This window comes from Centropristis striata, chromosome 12 (assembly GCF_030273125.1).
Source record: "Centropristis striata isolate RG_2023a ecotype Rhode Island chromosome 12, C.striata_1.0, whole genome shotgun sequence".
Taxonomy (NCBI): domain Eukaryota; kingdom Metazoa; phylum Chordata; class Actinopteri; order Perciformes; family Serranidae; genus Centropristis; species Centropristis striata.
The window spans coordinates 19424271-19443120 of NC_081528.1; the positions used below are offsets into that span (position 1 = coordinate 19424271).

General features: G+C 37.2%; 1 protein-coding gene across 1 annotated transcript in view; it reads left to right on the forward strand.

Moving 5' to 3' along the window:
* Positions 1-18850, forward strand: part of aff2 (AF4/FMR2 family, member 2) — a 263724-nt gene that overhangs the window by 171439 nt on the left and 73435 nt on the right. Inside the window, exon 10 of the mRNA XM_059346008.1 lies at positions 12761-12798. Within this exon, the coding sequence (XP_059201991.1) occupies positions 12761-12798 (38 nt within the window). The remainder of the gene's footprint in view (positions 1-12760; positions 12799-18850) is intronic.

Genomic DNA, 18850 nt, shown 5'->3' on the forward strand with positions numbered 1-18850 from the left:
GTCTAATCAGCTATCTTCTGCTATGATTATTTTTTTTCAAAAGTAAAAAGAAAAAGTATCAGTGAAGTTGCTAATCAGTAGTGATGTGCCAATGAAGCTTCATGAACTATTTTCTTAATTTTCTAATCCCATTAGATGGCGCTCTTGGTTTATAGAAATAGGCTCAAGCAACGGTAATTGAGTGTGCTTTTAGCTCTTTGTTGAACAGAGAGCACCATCTAGTGGACTCAGAAAATAAAGAAAAAGGTTCATGAGGCTTCATTGGCACATCACTACTAATCAGACGTTAAACAATGACTGGCAAAAAAAAGAGGATATGCAACTACTAACTTATTTAACAATTAAATAAGTTAGGAACATGCACATTACTATTTCATTATTTAATTCTACGTGGATGACACTATGTTTTAAACACAAATGCCTTATCTTATGTTTATGTGCAGGGAGGTACAAAGACCTGAGGAAGACCTTTTGTGGTCAACAAATTCTGGCTAACAATTCCAGTAAAGTGATGACATTAAAGTTGTAAAAGGTTTATACTGTAACAGTCACAGGATACTGTAAATTGTATGAAAAAGGGCTCCACTTTCTTAGAAGTACCTTTTAACTATCCATCAGTTCCAGAAATGACCTTATAGGGTTGTGAGTTTATATTAACCAGCCAGTGTATACTTTGAAGCAATACTTCCCCATAAATGAGCTTGTACAGTGTGCCCACTTTAAAGGCTTTAGAAACGTGTGTTTTTGTCCCATTTGAATTTAGCCCCTTACTGTTCTCCGGTGCCACACAAGTCACAGCCACCAAACAGGACTTCCCTAGGGATGTTCTCAATAATGGCTTTGTTGAAAGAGACCAATAGTGGAAAGTATTCAGATCTCTTACTTTAGTAAAAGTACTAATACCACACTGAAATTACTCCACTACAAGTACAAGTCCTGCATTCAAAACTTACTGAAGTAAAAGTACAAAGTATCAGCATTAAAATGTACCTAAAGTATCAAATGTACTTGCTATGCAGAATGGACCCACTCAGGTTGTTTTATATATTTTAAATATGTTATAACATTATTTGTAATGATGCTTTTATGTAAACAGCGTTTTGATTTTGTAAAGACAGGGCTCATTTAATTACTTAATATACTGTTATAAGATTTAATTTAAAAAAAATGTCTAATCACTTTAAACTGATTATATATTTTATGTTATATCTCGACCTGTAAAGTAACTAAAGCTGTCAGCTAAATGTAGTGGAGTAGAAGTAAAAGTTACATGAAATGGAAATAGGTAAGTACGAGTAAAGTACAAGTACCTTAAAACTGAAATACCACTCCAAACAAGTTGTGATGCTGTATAATATGTAATTAATAATGGAATGCTTCGAAAAAGGGACAATGAAACATGCACCTCAAAATAAATATATTTTTCTGAATTTGTTGCATTAAATATTTAAAGACCTTGAATTTTAAAGACCTGTTATGAGCTTAAGTCCACAGTAATACCTGGAGCGCTTCAACCTTCTATTAAAGATATTTGTATTATTATTTGTCGCTTTGGCTTTTGTTGAGCTTCATTTAAATGCAAATGCTATTCATCAAGTTATAAAAGCTTTTTTTTAAATTGATTGAATTACTCGTTGATTGCAATTAAACAATCCAAAAGTCTCTAATTACTCCAGTGGCACACTTCACACTCTTCTGAGGGCTAAAAAACACACAAAATGTAATAATTTAACCCTCTGGAGTCTCCAAAAGCTCCAAAGCATGACTTCTTCATGACATCCAGACTAGAAAACAAAGCAGCATGGAGCACTGCTGTAAATTTACCTCTAACGTTCTGGCTGTAAACTCCATGAGGCCAGTTTCAGTTTGATGATGATATACCAAGTAAAACTGGAGACAAGCTCAAATATATTTAGTATAAAATGATAGAACTGGATCTAAATATGTTATTTTTGCAACCTTTGTTCACATTTGCAACATTTAAAAATCTTTATTGGGCATCATAGTATTTTGAAAGTTAAAAAAAAAGATTCAAAATCACATTTTATGTTGGGCTAAAGGACTAAAAAAGAGACAAAATTACCAAAAAAAGACACAAAATAACTAAAAAGACACAAAATGACACAAAAAAGACACAAAAAAAGACACAAAATGACTTTCAAAGACACAAAATGACCAAAATTGTTAGGCTAAACACACAAGACACAAATGAAATAGAGTCACACTAAAAACCAGAGTTGGATGACAGGATCACACAGAATCACTAGATCACATTTATGTTGGTTTTTCTTTGTTTCTTTTTGGTTCAAAATTTTCATCCAGTAAGTCAGAATAAAAAATAAATTATTATTAGGTCATATAGGTGAGGTTGTGCTGAAAAAAAAATACCAACATGACATTTATACATATTATACAGGCAGGATGGAAAGTATTCAAAAATGGACAAAATAGCCCAAAACTCCATAGAGTTAAGGTCAGAATTTCAAACTTCAAACTAAATGGCCATACCTACTGCAGCATTGGTCTGATTTTGATAAACCTTGGTTTATTTAACCTTGGTTATTATGCATCATGTTGTGGTGTGTTGCCACGTTTAGTGCAGTGTCCATTGGTCCATAGTTCAGCGTCTTGTTGGACACTTTACACATGAGCGATGCAGTTCTTCTCGTCTTGTTTTCCGGTATGGAAATTGGCGTGGTGGCCCTCTCTCCTCTAATCACCATCATCACGCTCTAATGATGCCAAAGATGAGTTCAAAGCAGTCGGTGGGGGTCGTGCTGCTGCCCCCTCCCCGACTGTGCGGACTGATATCGGCACTCATCAAAGAGTCTGTGAGATATTTTCTGTTAATGAAAAGATACCCATTCCCCTCATCTCCTTTTAACTGTCCTTCTGATTGTATAATTACAATGATGGCAGATATTATAATTAGAAATGATGGCAGGTCATTTATAGTGGTTTTTAGTTATTACAATTATGCTGAAAGTAGATCTGTTAATTACAGATAGTTAGAGTGCATTCAGAACTGCAGCAAGTGGCTTCCTTAATCATAGGGGATACATATTACTCTTAGTATAGGATGAACAGGCAGGATGAAATTCATGTTTATCCTGTCTCTCATTCTCCTGTCTGAAGTCCATCACAGTGCCTTTATCTCTCCTTAAAGACACATGAACTGAAAACTGTTCAGGGTTTCCTCCAGGATTTTTTAAACTGTGAGGGAGGTCTGCCCGAGTGGAAGAGAGGGGTGACGACGACAACAGGAATTTTAAAATGTGAAATTATGACTATTTCAAACAGCGTTAGAGTTAAAAATGAATCTACAACAAATTAAATCTTTCTCTACTGTATAACCAAAGACTCAACATGCTTTATTAGGCCTGAAGTAGTCTCTCTTTAACATGTGTCAATGGTACAAAAATAAAATAAAAATAAGAATCTCTCTAACTGGTTTTAACTGGTTTGAACAAAACTGTATCAAATGTAACTTAGGTACCTTTCTTTCACCCTTTTCTCTCCCTCCACGTCAGACTGTCATCTCTACTCTCTTCGTCTTTCGCGCGCTGCAGCCAGCCAGGCAGGTGGTGACTCCAATGTTGGCTTTTCAAAATAATGGTATTATGGCAGCGTAGCCTCACATTTCATGAAAAACACCATGTTTTGTGCCAAAATCACATTTCATACAATAATTTACATTAATATAAACATAAAACAAAAGGTTAAAAAAAACAAAACCATTATTCTGAAGGTGTGGTGGCTTTTATTTTGCCGTGGCTGTGCGCCACAATCAATTACATGTAGAGGAAACCCTGCTGTTTTATATCAAGATCATCTTTTCTCTCTCACTGTATAACCGAATGCTAGTGACTCGTAGTCCCAACCAGAGCAGTATCTTACTGTAGTAGGAGGTGTGTGTTTCGCTGAGGTCTAATTTATTCATTTCTTCTCATCATCTCCTCCCTCCTGGTCTTACAACGTAGGTGAAGGAGGTGTTCAGTAGGTAGAGATTCTCTACAGCTCATATGGCGTCCTCACTTAAGGATTCATTACCCTTTCCATGGCTATACTCAATCCACATATTCCATTTTACTCTTAGTGTGGAGGTAGCCACAGTGTCGCCACCAATTAGTTTGTGAACTTATGTTCTGTTCTTGTTTTGGTTCTCTCCTAACTGACAGCTCACCACGTTAGCAATCCTGTCAATCACAAGGTAGCCACGTCCCAAATTATAAGCTTCTTTAACATCTATTTTCTTCTAAATGGGACCATAATTTACACAATTGACCGTTCGCAAAATCTCCGCCCCCTTAGTTACTGTTCACCGGCGTTAAAGCGTCCTTTACTCTAGTAAACCCAAGGCTAACATACATGGTTGAAACACTATGGTTTGAAAGTAGTTTCACACCACCTAATTAATTGGAAACATAATATGGCCATATATTAGTAGTTAATGTAAAATTTTGATAGAATGTTAGCCAATAGTTGGCTGATGGTAGTAGTGGTAAGAATACTAGTTGACAGCAACCATAACTGTTAAATTGGGTTATCTCATCTAGCATAGCTAGACAATCATTAGTTAGCTCATGTTTGCTAGCTTAACTTGGAGACATTTGTGTGCCTGTCGATATTCGAGATATTAAGTTGGGAGAGGGGTCCTCTCTTGCTAAACTCTGAGGGTCTCTAGTGTCAGAATCACAAATCCCATATGCAAACCGTTTCACCTTGTCGCTCAGAGATCAAAGCTTGATGGACCTTGGGGGTTGGGAGTTTTGCAAATGGTCAGTTAACATCATATGGTTTTGGAGAAGACTTAAAACTAGCAATTAAGACCATAATCTTTTTTCTGAGGTAATAAATCAAGTGAGAAGTCGTCTCATTTTGTATTGAGATAGATAGGAGTTCTTTTGCAACCGCCAATTAAGGCACTTCCGGGTTTCCTTCACTGCTCAGACCAGGAGTTTGACACCTGTTTAACACACTTTACTGACCTGATGGAGCCATACACCATTAGAATAGCAAATGCTAAGTAGTGAGCTAACGCTACCATTAGCTAGCTAGCTTGGTCAGCAAAGTGGATTTGAAATTCACATTAACTGTGATATTAAGTGGAACACTGGTGTTGGCTAAAGATAAACAGGCTTAAAACAAAATGTATTTACCAGAAGAAAAAAACACAAAAACTCCTTTGAGTGTGTCTGTCAGAACAGCCAAACGTTGAACAACATTTTTAGGCAACCAAAATGTTGTAATTAAGTTTCATGAATTGAAAACACACTGTGAAAGGCTCAAAGACAAAAACACAGACAACACTCAAAAACAAGTTCAAGGCTTTTTAAATGTGCTCAAGAACAGGCACTTGTACGCCTCTTTCCTGATTGACAGGTTGCTGTGGTGATGACTTGTCAATCATTAAGGTAGCCACGCCCTAAAGCATATCTTGCTTTATCGTCAGTTTTATCAGTTTGGGCTTGAAATATTCTGTCTTTCTACAGTTTTTAGTTGAATATATTTCACAAATGATTTGCAAATTATCACGTTGTCTTTAATTCACTTTTAACATAACATTTTTGGAATCAGGGTTATGTGACAACTCTTAACACAGAGACACAGGATTACAAAGTGTTTTTTGAACGTCACTCTGTTTTCACAATGTGTTGAACTACTTCTTTAAAACACATGGGCCCTGTGTATTTTTATCTTGTCGTCAATCTCTTTCTCTTTTGGTGACAGTATCAGGAGTGATCAACATAAACAGAGATAAGTGAGAGAGAAAGAGAAGAAAGTGAATAAGTTAGTGGGACAGAGAGGGAGAGAGAGAGACAAAGACAGACGAGACAGACTGATAACAATGCAGACAGGAGGCGGAGATAAAGAGAGGGGAAGAAGAAGAGTGAGGAAGAGACAAAGAGATAGAATGAGAGCGATGGAGATGAATTCTGTGGCATTTTTCTGTGCATGCTGTTAACAGGCTTATAGCAAATGAGTGCATGGTGTATTATCAAGCTTTTATAGCCTGAAGTAAAACACAACACACACACATTCTTAATCAAATACACAAATACACACATACGAGCACATACAGTGTACACACACCGACTTATACTCACAAGCATTTACGCCAGCAAACACATAACTATAAACACATGCTGACAGTCTCTCTCTCTCTCTCTCTGTCTGTCTCTGTCTGTCTGTCTCTCTCTCTCTCACACACACACACACACACACACACACACACACACACACACTGTCATTAGTATGCTGTGGCACAACGCTGTGAGGGCAGCAGAGGAGTATGATGAATATGTTTTTGGCACAGAGCAAAGAGACAGAGGAGAGGAGGGAATTGAAAGAAAGAGCACAGGAAGGAGGGATGGAAGAGAGAGGGAAAGGAGGACAGGAAACGAGAGATAGAAGGAAAGAGAGAGATGTTCCTAATGACTTTAGAAACTGACAGAAAAACAGCAACCCAATTACCGCTGCAGGACTGTCCTTTGTCTCTCTATCTCCCTGCAGTTCTCTCTTTTCTCTCTGCGAGCTTGTGATGACAGATCACCTTGGTCAGAGCAAAGTCACGCTTAAAAGCTCTGTCTTTATATAAAAATACAGTTGCAGCTGGTAAAAATGTCCAGCACACTGGGGAACATGGTCATCTACCACACACTGTAGCACAGTCAGTCGTGGCTGCGAGAATATTGAGACAGGTTTACGAAGGTGCTGGGCAGTGTATGTACTGTAAAACGACATAATACATCAGCTTAAAGGGGACCTGGTATGCTCATTTTCAGGTTGGGGTAGAACAAGTTTACATGCTTTAATGTTGAAAAAACACATTATTTTTCTCATACTGCCCATGGCTGCTGCACCTCTATTCACACAATGTCTGAAATGCTCTGTTTTAGTGCCTGTCTCTTTAAGAACCCCTCCCAAAAAGCCCAGTCTGCTCTGATTGGTCAGTGTTTCCGGGGCTGCCACATGTGTACTCTCACCATCTCTGTACAAACTACACAATGTAACATATTCTAGCAGGAACGTGATCTAAAATTGAGAAGAAATCACAAACCACGATAACAGGTTTTCCTGACGTTAGCATTTAGCTACATGTAGGAGTAGAATAACGACACTGTAATGGCATTTTCTACCCACAAAAACCAGCTGTTAAGCAAAAAAATAGACAATCGAACATGTTTCAGCAGGACTTTGACCTGAAATTGAGAAATAAGTAACATCAGCAACTAAGATGACAGGTTTCATTGACGTTAGCATGAACATGCAGCTGCATGTAGCAGTGGAATAACGACACTGCAATAGCATTTCCTACCAGGGAAAAACCACCAAAAACAGCTCTTAAACAAAAACTACACAATCGAACTTGTTGCAGGAATTTGACCTTAAATTGAGAAATAGGCCTAAGCAACATCAGCAACTAAGATTACAGGTTTCATTGATGTTAGCATGTAGTTACATGTAGCAGTGGAATAACGGCACTGTAGGGGCACTATATGACATGAAAAATCAAAAATCAAATCTCTAAACTAAAAAGTACACAATGGAACATGTTCCAGCATGAATGTGATCCAAAAAAATGTCCCCTTTAACAAAATGTCACAGGATATAACTTTTAGTTGTGTAGCTTTAAGACATATCTGTGAGTGGGAAAATTAACATAATAGCATGCAGGGTTTGCTTGACCTTTACTAACTTTAAACTAATGTCAATAGACTCTGTTGTCATGCAGCAGATAGTGTGACTATTGTCATAACTTGGACTGCAACCAACAATTACTTTCATGCTCAGTTAATCTGCTGATTTTTTTTTTCCATTAATCATTTGGCCTGAAAAAAAAGTCAGAAAAAGTGTCCATCTACATTTTTAAAAATCTTTCTTTAATTTTTTTGTTTTGTCCGTTAAAAACCCAAAGAGGGTTCACTTTAATGTGATATAAAAGGGAGAAAAGCAGGAAATCTCCACATTTGATAGGCTGAAACAGCTTTGTCTGCCATTTTGGCCTGAAATAAATTTAAAAATAGATAATTTTCCTGGCAATTGGTAAGTCGAGTAATTGTTTCAGATCTACTAATAACATGAATAGACTCTGTCCATCACAGTATCCCAGTGACAGTGATGTGTGTCACTATGCACCCTGAAACTGGAGTAGCCAAATGGAATTCAGCCATCTTCAGTAGGTTTTGTTCATGTCCTGACATTGCTACGTGCGGCTTTGATTAATTACTGTGAAGCAAATGTATGAGTGATCAATCAGTCAATTACCTGCAGAGCTGAATCAGACTAATCGTGAAGCAGCTCATCTCTTATCAAAGCCGCTACGAGATGACCGTTTAAACAACAGCCTCACTCATTAAAAACGTGACTTTGCTGTGTGATGTGGCACCACTGATCCTTTTCCCTGGTGCTTAATAAGAGACTGATAATACATTTTTTAAAAATGTAATAATTAAAGTCGAGAGACTCTACATTTAATGCAAGGTAGGGCACCTCAACTCGGGATGGGCGTTTGGAAGAAGCCCGCCAACTTGAGCATCTATTGTCAATTAATTGATTAATCGCTATGTTTTTATACACACTACAGTATGTATAAAAACATGCAAACATGGGCAAAATAAAATATATGTATACAGTACTATGCAAAAGCCTGTTGTGATAACGGACGCTTTCATTTTGAAAGGACAAAAAGAGACTTCCTGTCGATCGTAAAACTAATTCAACTGAGATTAAATTGTAAAGATAACATCAAGGAGTTCAATGTTTTTTTGTTTTAGCCCCTGAAGAGACATGAGGTTAGTTTTCACAGTAATCTTCATATTTAATTGTGTTTTGTGTTTAAATAAGTTTTGGATCAAATTAAACTCAGTAATTCATACTAGCAAGGTTTGATACAATAAGCTAGTTTTGCTCAAATTAATACTCTTGTATTTGTGTTTGTTTTATAATTGTTATTGCAACTTTCAGTGTGCAAACTGTAGCTTCATCCAACTTTATTTTTGGATAAATATTAATGATAAAAAAAATAGCTCGCAAGAGTTGAATCTAAGAGCTGATATCTAAGAGCTGATATCTAGCCATTTTCCATGGTTTTCTTGATAATGATTTTGGTTATTATCAAGAATACCATTGACCAAACCAATCTCTAGATATCAGCTCTTAAAATCAACTCTTATTAGCTATTTTTTTTGTTTTCATTATATTTTTCCAAACAAATGCACCTTTAGTTGTACCAGGCATTAAAATGAACAAGAAATTGAAGAAAACAAGGGTGGTCTAATCATTTTTTCCATGACTGTAGTTTTCAAGGGGTTTTTTTTAGGTTTTTTTTTTTACATGTTTTCAACTGTTATTTTGTAAGTTTTGAATCTATTTTCATACAAATCTCTGATTTTACTTCCCCCCCGGACTTTAAGTGAGCAGGTCTGACTTTTCAAGTTTTCACCACTTCAATGGAAACTTATCATTAAAGCAACTAAAGCATGTAGTTATCCACAGCCTGAAATCACAGTTTGGCTTGGTTTTAAACATGCAGTTTTAAAAAATGTTTTATAAATAAAGAAAATGTGAAAAGAGAAGCATGTTTGTAGCGAACTCAAGGACACCAAGGTAGGAGTCAAAACAACATCTGAGTTTTTGGAAAAATGATTATGGTGTATTGCAAATAAATAAAAATTAGCAGCTTCTGCTGACAAGGTGCTAAAATACAGTTAATGCATCACGTTTATATGATAATTGTTGAGATAATGAGGTGGTGTCGCATCTCAAGACTTAACTCAGGTTGTGTCCAGTGGTTTTTCTCCTGTGTCATATACACAGTACAGGGGGGGAAAGCAAAGAGCAGAGGCTACTTATCGACCTTCAAACTGAGATAACTTTTAACAGATGGTCAGCACATGCTACAGTAAACAAGAGTGTGTGTGAGGTATAGGAAGGCATCGATCAGCGAGGTCAGAAGGTCACTGAGTAAATGGAAGGGTGAAAGTGACTGAAAAGGGCTTAAAGGCAGGTGGGTAAATAGAAAAATCTTATCTCGGTTGACATGTGAGAAAGAAAAACATTTGTTCATTTTGTCTACTGTACACAGTGGGGATCACATGTCGCTGAGGAAACAGTTATGGGCCAGTGACTGTCTGTCTAATCATGCATGAATATGTAATGTGGCTCAAAAAGATTAAAGATATGCATATAATTCTAAAGGCTAATATTATTTCTGTGCACAGCCAGATGTCAATGGGAAATTTAACAAGTCTTTGGTGGAGCGGCTGTGTTAAATCCGGCTTGCAGCTGATGGAAAGATGCTCAAATTCTGGATATGGAGAGACTTTGTTTTGCACTAGTGAAAATCCAGCAGCTGCTATATTTTCAGCAGTGCAACCTCAACGCAAGAGTTGCATCAGATATTGAGGATTTTGAACCCGGTGTTCAGGTGTTAGAAATGCTTTATAAAGTGTCTCGCGCAAAGTAAAGTGACAGCGTATAGAGGAGCGAAGAATTCATTGTTGAGCTCCGGTTGAAGATGCTGCGGAGGCGTTTAAAGCCTTGTTAAAACTGTATCGCCAGGCCTGATGTGAAACACAGTGATGCCTCGCACCCACATGAGAAAGAAGGGGATATGGAGATTTATCAAATAAAAATAAATCATATACAGAGCGATTTACGTCTCTAAAGCTTTAAGGTATGATTGTCTCGCTTTGGGTAAAACAGTGTGCCCTCTTTGTCAGGAACAATACTTCCAGCCGCGTTGTAACCGAAGAGATTGAGTGAATAAATACCGGTAGGGTTGTTCTTTATTTAAATCCAAGTAAAGCCACCAGCTGGCTAAATATATTCACTCATAGATCCTCTGCAAGTCTCCCAAAGCCAAAGATCTGAGGAGGTTTGTTGTTGTAGCCTGCAGCACACATCGATCTATCAGAAACTTCACTGGTCCAGTTAATCACCTTATTCTGAGAGAGGGGGAGAGACGGCGAGAACAAGCAGCCAGAGGCGAGAAAAGGTCCTGTTTTTGTTTGACTAATTCATTCTAATTGTCAGGTTTCAGTGCCTGGAGATGAATTAATGGCTGATATTTGCAGAAATTGAGTTTATTGTTTGTGTTTTGTTATTGTAATTGATGTAGTCATGTACAAAATTGACTCTGAGTTGAACGAGAGAGGAGGCAAAAAAAAGAGGATGAGAGGGGAGAAGGGAGGGGAGGAAAGGCTTCACTGACAAACTTAATCACCCCATTCTTTGACTGAAAGGAGAGGAAGTATGAATAGAGATGAACAGAGGCCAGGGTGAGGAGAGAGGGCACCGAGGAGACAGGGCGAGGAGAGGAGAAAGGAAGGGAAGAAGGAGGGTTTTATTTTTTAATGACAAGAAAGAAAAACCTTGAAGTGGAATGAGAGAAAGAGAGCAGACTGAGGGAAAAAAAGAGAGTGCCAGAAGAGTGGAAGTTTAAACGAGTGAATCAATTAGTACAGTCTATTATTTATTATGTAGTTTAGTATATTCCCTGTAAAGTCCTTCTCTAATCCTATTAATTTATGAAGCCTTGGTGAAAAGTCTGTAGCTATATATATATATATATATATATATATATATATATATATATATATATATATATATATATATATTTCTACTATTTTATTGTGGTCTTTTTCCCACATACAGAGTAATAATAGTAATAAATATAATAATACCTTTATTTATATAGCACCTTTAAAACAGCGTTCACAAAGTGCTTTGACAGAACAAGCATGAATAAAACTCCAACCAATGAAATAAACCAACAAACCAACAATGAAGAAGAAATAAAAATTAAATTAAATAAAAAAAATGGTATATATACATATATATTTGAAAATATTAAACTTTATTTTCAAAATACTAAGACTTTTGTCTTGTGTTATTATTTATTTTTAATATCATGATTCAAACATCCTCATAACTAAACAACCGAAGAGGCAATTTACCTAGTGTATGTTCTGTATCCATTAATTATTCACTTTTCAGTTCAATTTAAACCTTTGCACAATATAACACCTTCTTTTTGACTATCTTTTTATTATTATTATTATTATTATTATTATTATTATTATTACAACAGATCATTATATCCATTTTTCCTTTCATACTTTATTAAGAAAAATAGTTTTGTATTATTACATCAAGTTTACACACATGGGTCAAAAATGACCTTGTGCATTAGAAGCGTAGTGATACAAAAAGTGATACACTGAATTAACAATTTGAGTATATGTGTAACTATGTTTGTCTTATTTTTAAGGTTTAACTTTAAAAGAGTTGTTAGAACCACCAGATTACATTGGAAAATCACATATTTAACATTTGAGACTTATTAGAGCCTCCAAATAATAATTTCCATTGGAAAAACACAAATCTAACAAAATAGGATAGTTAATATTTGTGTCTTCTTTGTCAGGTTTTAGATTGGTGAATTGGTGACAACGTATAAACACCTTCTAATGCACAACAAAAATGGCCTTGTGCATTAGAAGCGTAGTGATAAAAAAAGGGGTTTTATTCAAAAAGTAAGAAATGAAAAAAAAATTAGGATGTATGATGATCAAAAACAGGTTATTTGAGGAAATCCTGCAATACTGAATGATGAAATTAATTTATTGCAAAAACATAAAAACTTGCATCAAAGGGTTCAATAAACAATAAAACTGTATCCAAAAAATCTGACTCACTGTTTGTGTGTGTGTGTGTGTGTGTGTGTGTGTGTGTGTGTGTGTGTGTGTATTGACAGGTGACTGACAAGCCCAAAGCCAGAGGCACAGCTCTAAGGTAAGACAAATGGCTGTACTCACTGTTCTAAAATTGTCATTTACTCACCTCAATGGTATATTTATATTGTGTTACAACCAAATGGAGAAAAGATGTTCACATTAGTTTGTTGTTTTGGCTGAGAGAATGTAACGTATTCTGCACATTTTGGGCTTTCAGGACATTTATCCAAAGCATCATTCTTCTCTATTGTGTGCAGGTGTGTGTGTGTATTTGGCTGAGTATATAAAGTCAGTGTGTGACTTTCAATAGCAACCAAACAACACGCTATAAATAAATGCTCTTTGCCCTGAAACATACAGTCGAGGCAGCTGTGGTCAGTGCTGGACGATTCTCTGTTAAGGTCAAAGACGTCACTGTGGCTGCATATCACATTAAATGTAAAAGATGAAGAGGCTGAGGTTACTGGATGCTGTTTAAGTGTTTGTGGATCAGAGATTGTGTCCAGGATTAGTAATGTCTGAAGGTTATTGCAAACACATACACTATTCAGCTTTCTGGAGGTGTAGTGGCTCTAATTCACTGAAACATCTGTGATGGCAGGTGCCCACTTGATAACCCCAGTCATCAGCCTGCACTCACACACTCAACTCTGGACCGTTTGGAATTAGGCAGCAGATGTCCTCTATACTCACTATTTGTAGGTTAGTGCATAAATCTCTCCACATCCGAGCCAGGCTTCTGCAGGCTCACCTGGGATTACGGTTGAGACATCAACTCCTGTGTGTCATCATACGTATACAGTATACATACATAACAGGAGAAGGTCAGCGAGAAAGATTTCCTCAGCTTTTTTCTCCTAAACATAGTCTCATTAGGGCTTAACACAAATTAAATATGTGAAGTTCATCCAAAAACGGAGCATATGGTGCACATATGGGTGGATATCAAGGTTTTTGTGGAGATGAAAAGCTTTGCCCTAGCTGTAATGTTGGATTTTTATTCAACTCGCTTAAAAGTGTGCAGAAACCTCCTCTTTAATATTGTTTTGAGATAAAGCATTGGTACTTTAGTACAATTTTGAGGTACTCTACTTCACAATTTACATTTTATGCTACTTTCATCTTGTACTCCACTCATGGAATGTATAAAAGATGGTCGCCAGCTAGAAATGTTGGCAATTTCCATTTCTGCAAAACACAGGTACTTTAATCTGAAATGTTTTGTTGTTGTTTTTGGCCCGGTCATGAAGCAGTGTGATGTTAGAAGCAATGCAAGTCCCCCAAATTATTGGTTCCCCCTGTTCTTTTTTTACCTGACAATAAGTTGTGGTCATCATGTGTCACATTTACCCCTTTCCGACCAAGGCAGCTCCAGGGCCGGTTCAGAGCCGGTGTCTAATCTTTTCATTTACATTTACATTTAGTCATTTCTCAGACGCTCTTATCCAAAGCGACTTACAGAAAAAGGGAAACAATCAAGGTATAGTGAGATAAGAGCCGTTAGTGCAGCAATAAGGTCTAGTGATGATTCTTTAAGGAGCAGAGTTGTGGTGTGGTGCTAGGAGAGAAGGTCCTCTCTGAAGAGCTGGGTCTTCAGGAGGTTTTTAAAGGTAGAGAGGGACGCCCCTGCTCTGGTAGGAACTGGTTCCACCATCGGGGAACAACAAATCTTGAACCAGTTCTTTGTTTTCGACTGCCAAAGAACCGACTCTCGGACAGAAAAATTGGTTCCAGAGCAGCACCAACTCTTTGCTGGTCTTGAACTACGAACCGCTCACGTCAGGGGCTGGGGCGGGATAAACTGACTAACAAGACCAACTAAAACGTTTAACATTCATTTTATTTTGATTTGTTTAATTGCAATGTAATTGATACAGGCTAGCGTTAGCAGGCTAGTGTTAGCGGGCTAGCGTTAGCTTACAACAAAGTCTAACATTAACATCTTAGGTTCAGTGTCAATTAGAACGTAATTGCCATCCATAGCATTCAAGACGAGCAGCACAATTGTGTAGTACATGTACACTGATGTAATGACAAGGCTTTCGAGTCTGTGGAAAAGAAAACAAGTTCTGAGACGGTTGGCTAGTTGAGCCAACTGCGAAACAGCACCAGCACCAGCAAAAGAACTAGGTTCACATAGGGCGAAAAGGGGGAATTGAGAACGAGTTGCATCGGCTCAGAAACATTCACATTTCCATATCCGTTGTTAAGACTGTTGAGATTCAGCAAATCTGTGGTTTGCAGAAACATAATGCTAACATTTATTCTGATGACTGGGTTTAAAAAGAAGCCACCATGTCACCCATTGGTTTACAGTTTTGTAGCTTTGAGTTTGGCATTTTGGAGTCAGAAATGACCACATTTGAACAAGAGGGTAGAGAGGTTAGGGGGTTGAACTGACTGTAACACAGGTTACAAGCCCAGCAGAGACAAGCTACATTAGCAAAGCAAGTTACCAGCTAATTTGAGCTAGCTAGCTACAGTAATTGCTCAGCAAGGTTCATCCATAATTCACATTAACTGTGATAGTAACTTAGGGGCTAATTTTGGCTAGAAAAACCAGGCATAAAACAAGAGATGTACCTACAACGAGAAAAAGTGTTTTCTAATACAAACACATGCTCATCAAGATATTTTAGCGTCCGAAATGTTCTGATACAGTTTATGCCTTTCATGCAGTGAAAACATACTGTGAAAGGGCCAACTTCCTAAGACAAAAACCTGGACAACACCCCAAAACAAGTTCACAGCTAGTTAAATGCACACAGTTCCATTTATAGGCATTGCTATGTCCCTGTTATGATTAACAAGTTGCCATGGTAGCAGCTGATCACATAGTACCCACGCCTACCCTGCTTTAATGTCTATTTGACCCATAATTTACAAAAATTAACATCATGCTATATTGAAGAAGACTTGAACTAACAATTGAAACCATAAACTCATTAGGAAAATGTTCACTTAAGAAAAGACTCAATTGAAAAGTAGAGTAGTTTTCTCAAGACTATACAATCTGCCATGCCCCCTGCTGGTCATGAGAAAGAATGCAGGTTCAATGCACTTCTGCAGTGGCTTCACCTTTCAGATTCAGATGGTCCATTTCTTTTATACAGTCTATGACTTCACTACATTCCGGAGAGAAATACTTTAGTCTGTAGTCTATTCAATTATTATTATTTGACAGTTATGGTTACGAGTCACCTTGCACCTTTCATATAAAAAAAAATACTATTTTACAAAACATAGTGACATTTTTTAGATTAAACAGCCCAACAAAGCGCGGGTTAACACAGAACTAAATTCACTGCTGCTTCTTAAAGCTCCTTGAAGGCAAAAAGAGACACAAAAGATCTATACAAGTGTGAGCGTGCAATAACAATCTAGACTCGACTGACAGAGAATATTTAAGCCTTTCAGGGTCAATGAAAGTGCCTCTCTCCGGCTTTTCACATTTCAAAGTGGAATGTGAGGCAGAAGATTCCTTGTTCTTGTCATTCATCCCAGCAGGGAGGCTGGAGCTACTGTGGTGCACGTTGGAAAAGTTTCTTTAGTTGAATTGGTTATAATGACTTCACTTCATTACCCAGAGTTCATATAATGAATGGTTTTGCCTAGGGATGGGAATGATTAATCAATGATTGATTAATGGTCATTAAGAATTTGGTCGACTACGTGGAATTTTTAATCAATCTGAGTATTTTTACATTTTCATTTTATCTCTGACCGCGTATCAGTATCACTGAACTGAAACACGGCCGATCGATTAGTTCTGCGGCCGTACGTCAATAAGCTGAGAATTAAGTTGGATAAAGCGACAGTTTGCAAACTGAAAGTTGCAATAACAATAATAAAACACACAGAAATACAAGAGTATTAATTTGAGCAAAACTAGATTACTGTATCAAACCTTGCAAGCATGAATTACTGAGTTTAATTTTATCTAAACATGATTTAAAAACAAAACACACCTAAATATGAAGATCATATCAGACCTCATGCCGCTTCGGGAGCTAAAACATAAAAAAAAAATGAACTCCTTGATTTAATCTTTACAGTTTAATCTCAGTTGATTTAGTTTTACAATTGACAGGATCAAGTCTGTTTTCGTCCTTTCAAAATAAAAGTGTCCATTATCATGACAAACTTTTGCATAGTACTGTACATCTTTTATTTTACCCATGTATGCATGCATCGATTAATCGATTAATTAATAATAAATGAATTACAGTTGGCAGGTTTCTTCCAAACGGCCATAGTTCTGCCACCTCTCAAAACAATGCCATGCTTGTTTGCTGGTGTTTATTAAAAAATCCATATTATTCCATATTCATGTCAATGCTGACACAAAAAATCTCATTTAAGCAGAAATTCTGTGGCTGCTCCCAGTTTAGGACACAATGTACATGATCAACTGTCCAAAAAACTTTTTTTGCCATTTCTGGAGGTGATAAAGTCTATTTCCATTTTCCACAGTTATATTCTGTGTGGGCTTCACATTGTGATACATTATTTCCTTCCTGTAACATCTTGGGGGAACATGTCACCTAATTAATCATTTGGAAAAAAATTGTTAGTTTCATTTGTAACATCACAGAACATTGGAGATAATTCATGTAAACAGCTGATTTTGGCACGCAGATAAATTTTTCATAAGTTCATCTTGTGCTTGGAATGTGTTGTAAAGCTCAGACTGCTGCATAAGAATATAAGAATCTTTTATAAATGAGACTCGTTGTGTTCACAGTCTGAACGCATTAGTATGCAAGTCTGGAGTGTGACCGTGTGTGTGTGTGTGTATGTGTGAGAGAGAGCGTGTGCTGTGTGTCTGTGTGTGCCCCAGGCCATGTGTTACTCTGCTACCGCTAATGAGCCCATTCACTCTGCAGCCCAATCTACTGAGCACCACACACACACATACACGTATCCGGGGGGACGCTGGGACTAGAGATGCTGCGAGCGATCCACTGGCTATATCCCCCATGGAGAGCAACACACACACATTCACACACACACTCTCCCTCACCCACACTCCTCACACCATCCATACAGACGCACAAAAAAATCCTTGCTCTGACAACCTCACCCACATACCAATCGTTATTCTGCTGCCACACACACACACACACACACACACACACACACATACAACCACCCACCCCATCCATCCCACCGTAGTGTATATTCAACTGTATCATTTTTATATTTCTGCTCTGTAATCTTTAAAGATCTTTGCAGAAGATCTGCTTCCTTCTTCATTATGTCCTATCTTTTATCATATATATATATATATATATATATATATATATATACCCTGGTGAGGAAAAAGTGCCTGCAGCTATGTAGATCTGGTTCTATTCTAATTATTTTAGCAGCAATAGAGCCAATTACAATGTTTGTTTAGGGGCTGAAAACTCCTGCATCACCAACTGACAGTTTAATGGTGCTGAGTGAACAGCAGCGAGGAACTACTGACCAGTGGTGGAAGTAAAAGTCCTGCATTCAGAATTCAAGGATACACACACTGGCCCTCATTTAGCAATCAAACGTAGAAACCAGCGTATAAATCATCTTACGACAGGGTTCACGAATGATTCATGAAACGTTTGTATCTCTCACTTTAAGTACATTTTGATGCTGATACTTTTGTACTTTTACTTCAGTAAGTTTTGAATGCAGGACTTTTACTTGTCGTGGAGTAATTTCACAGTGTGGTATTAGTACTTTTGCTGAAGTAAGAGATCTGAATATTTCTTCCAAAACTAATGAAAATTTTGTTTTAGTTCCAAAAGAAGAGGACCATCTTAGAGGTAGAAACTGAATTCTCAGGTGCAACAGAACCAACTGGTTTTGTTTGTCAACCTAAAAAGTGGCATCACTGGAAATCACTGCTGCCAGACTGGTCTCCCTTCAAAAACGTCAATAAAGGTCGTATATGTACAGGCAGAGTAACCTGTTTAAAGAATTTCACGGTTGCGGAATCAGTGGTGGAAGAAACATTCAGATCTCTTACTTCAGTAAAAGTACTAATACCAAACTGTGAAAAAGTCCTCAATTAAAAACTTAATGAAGTAAAAGTATAAAAGTATCAGCATCAAAATGTACTTAAAGAA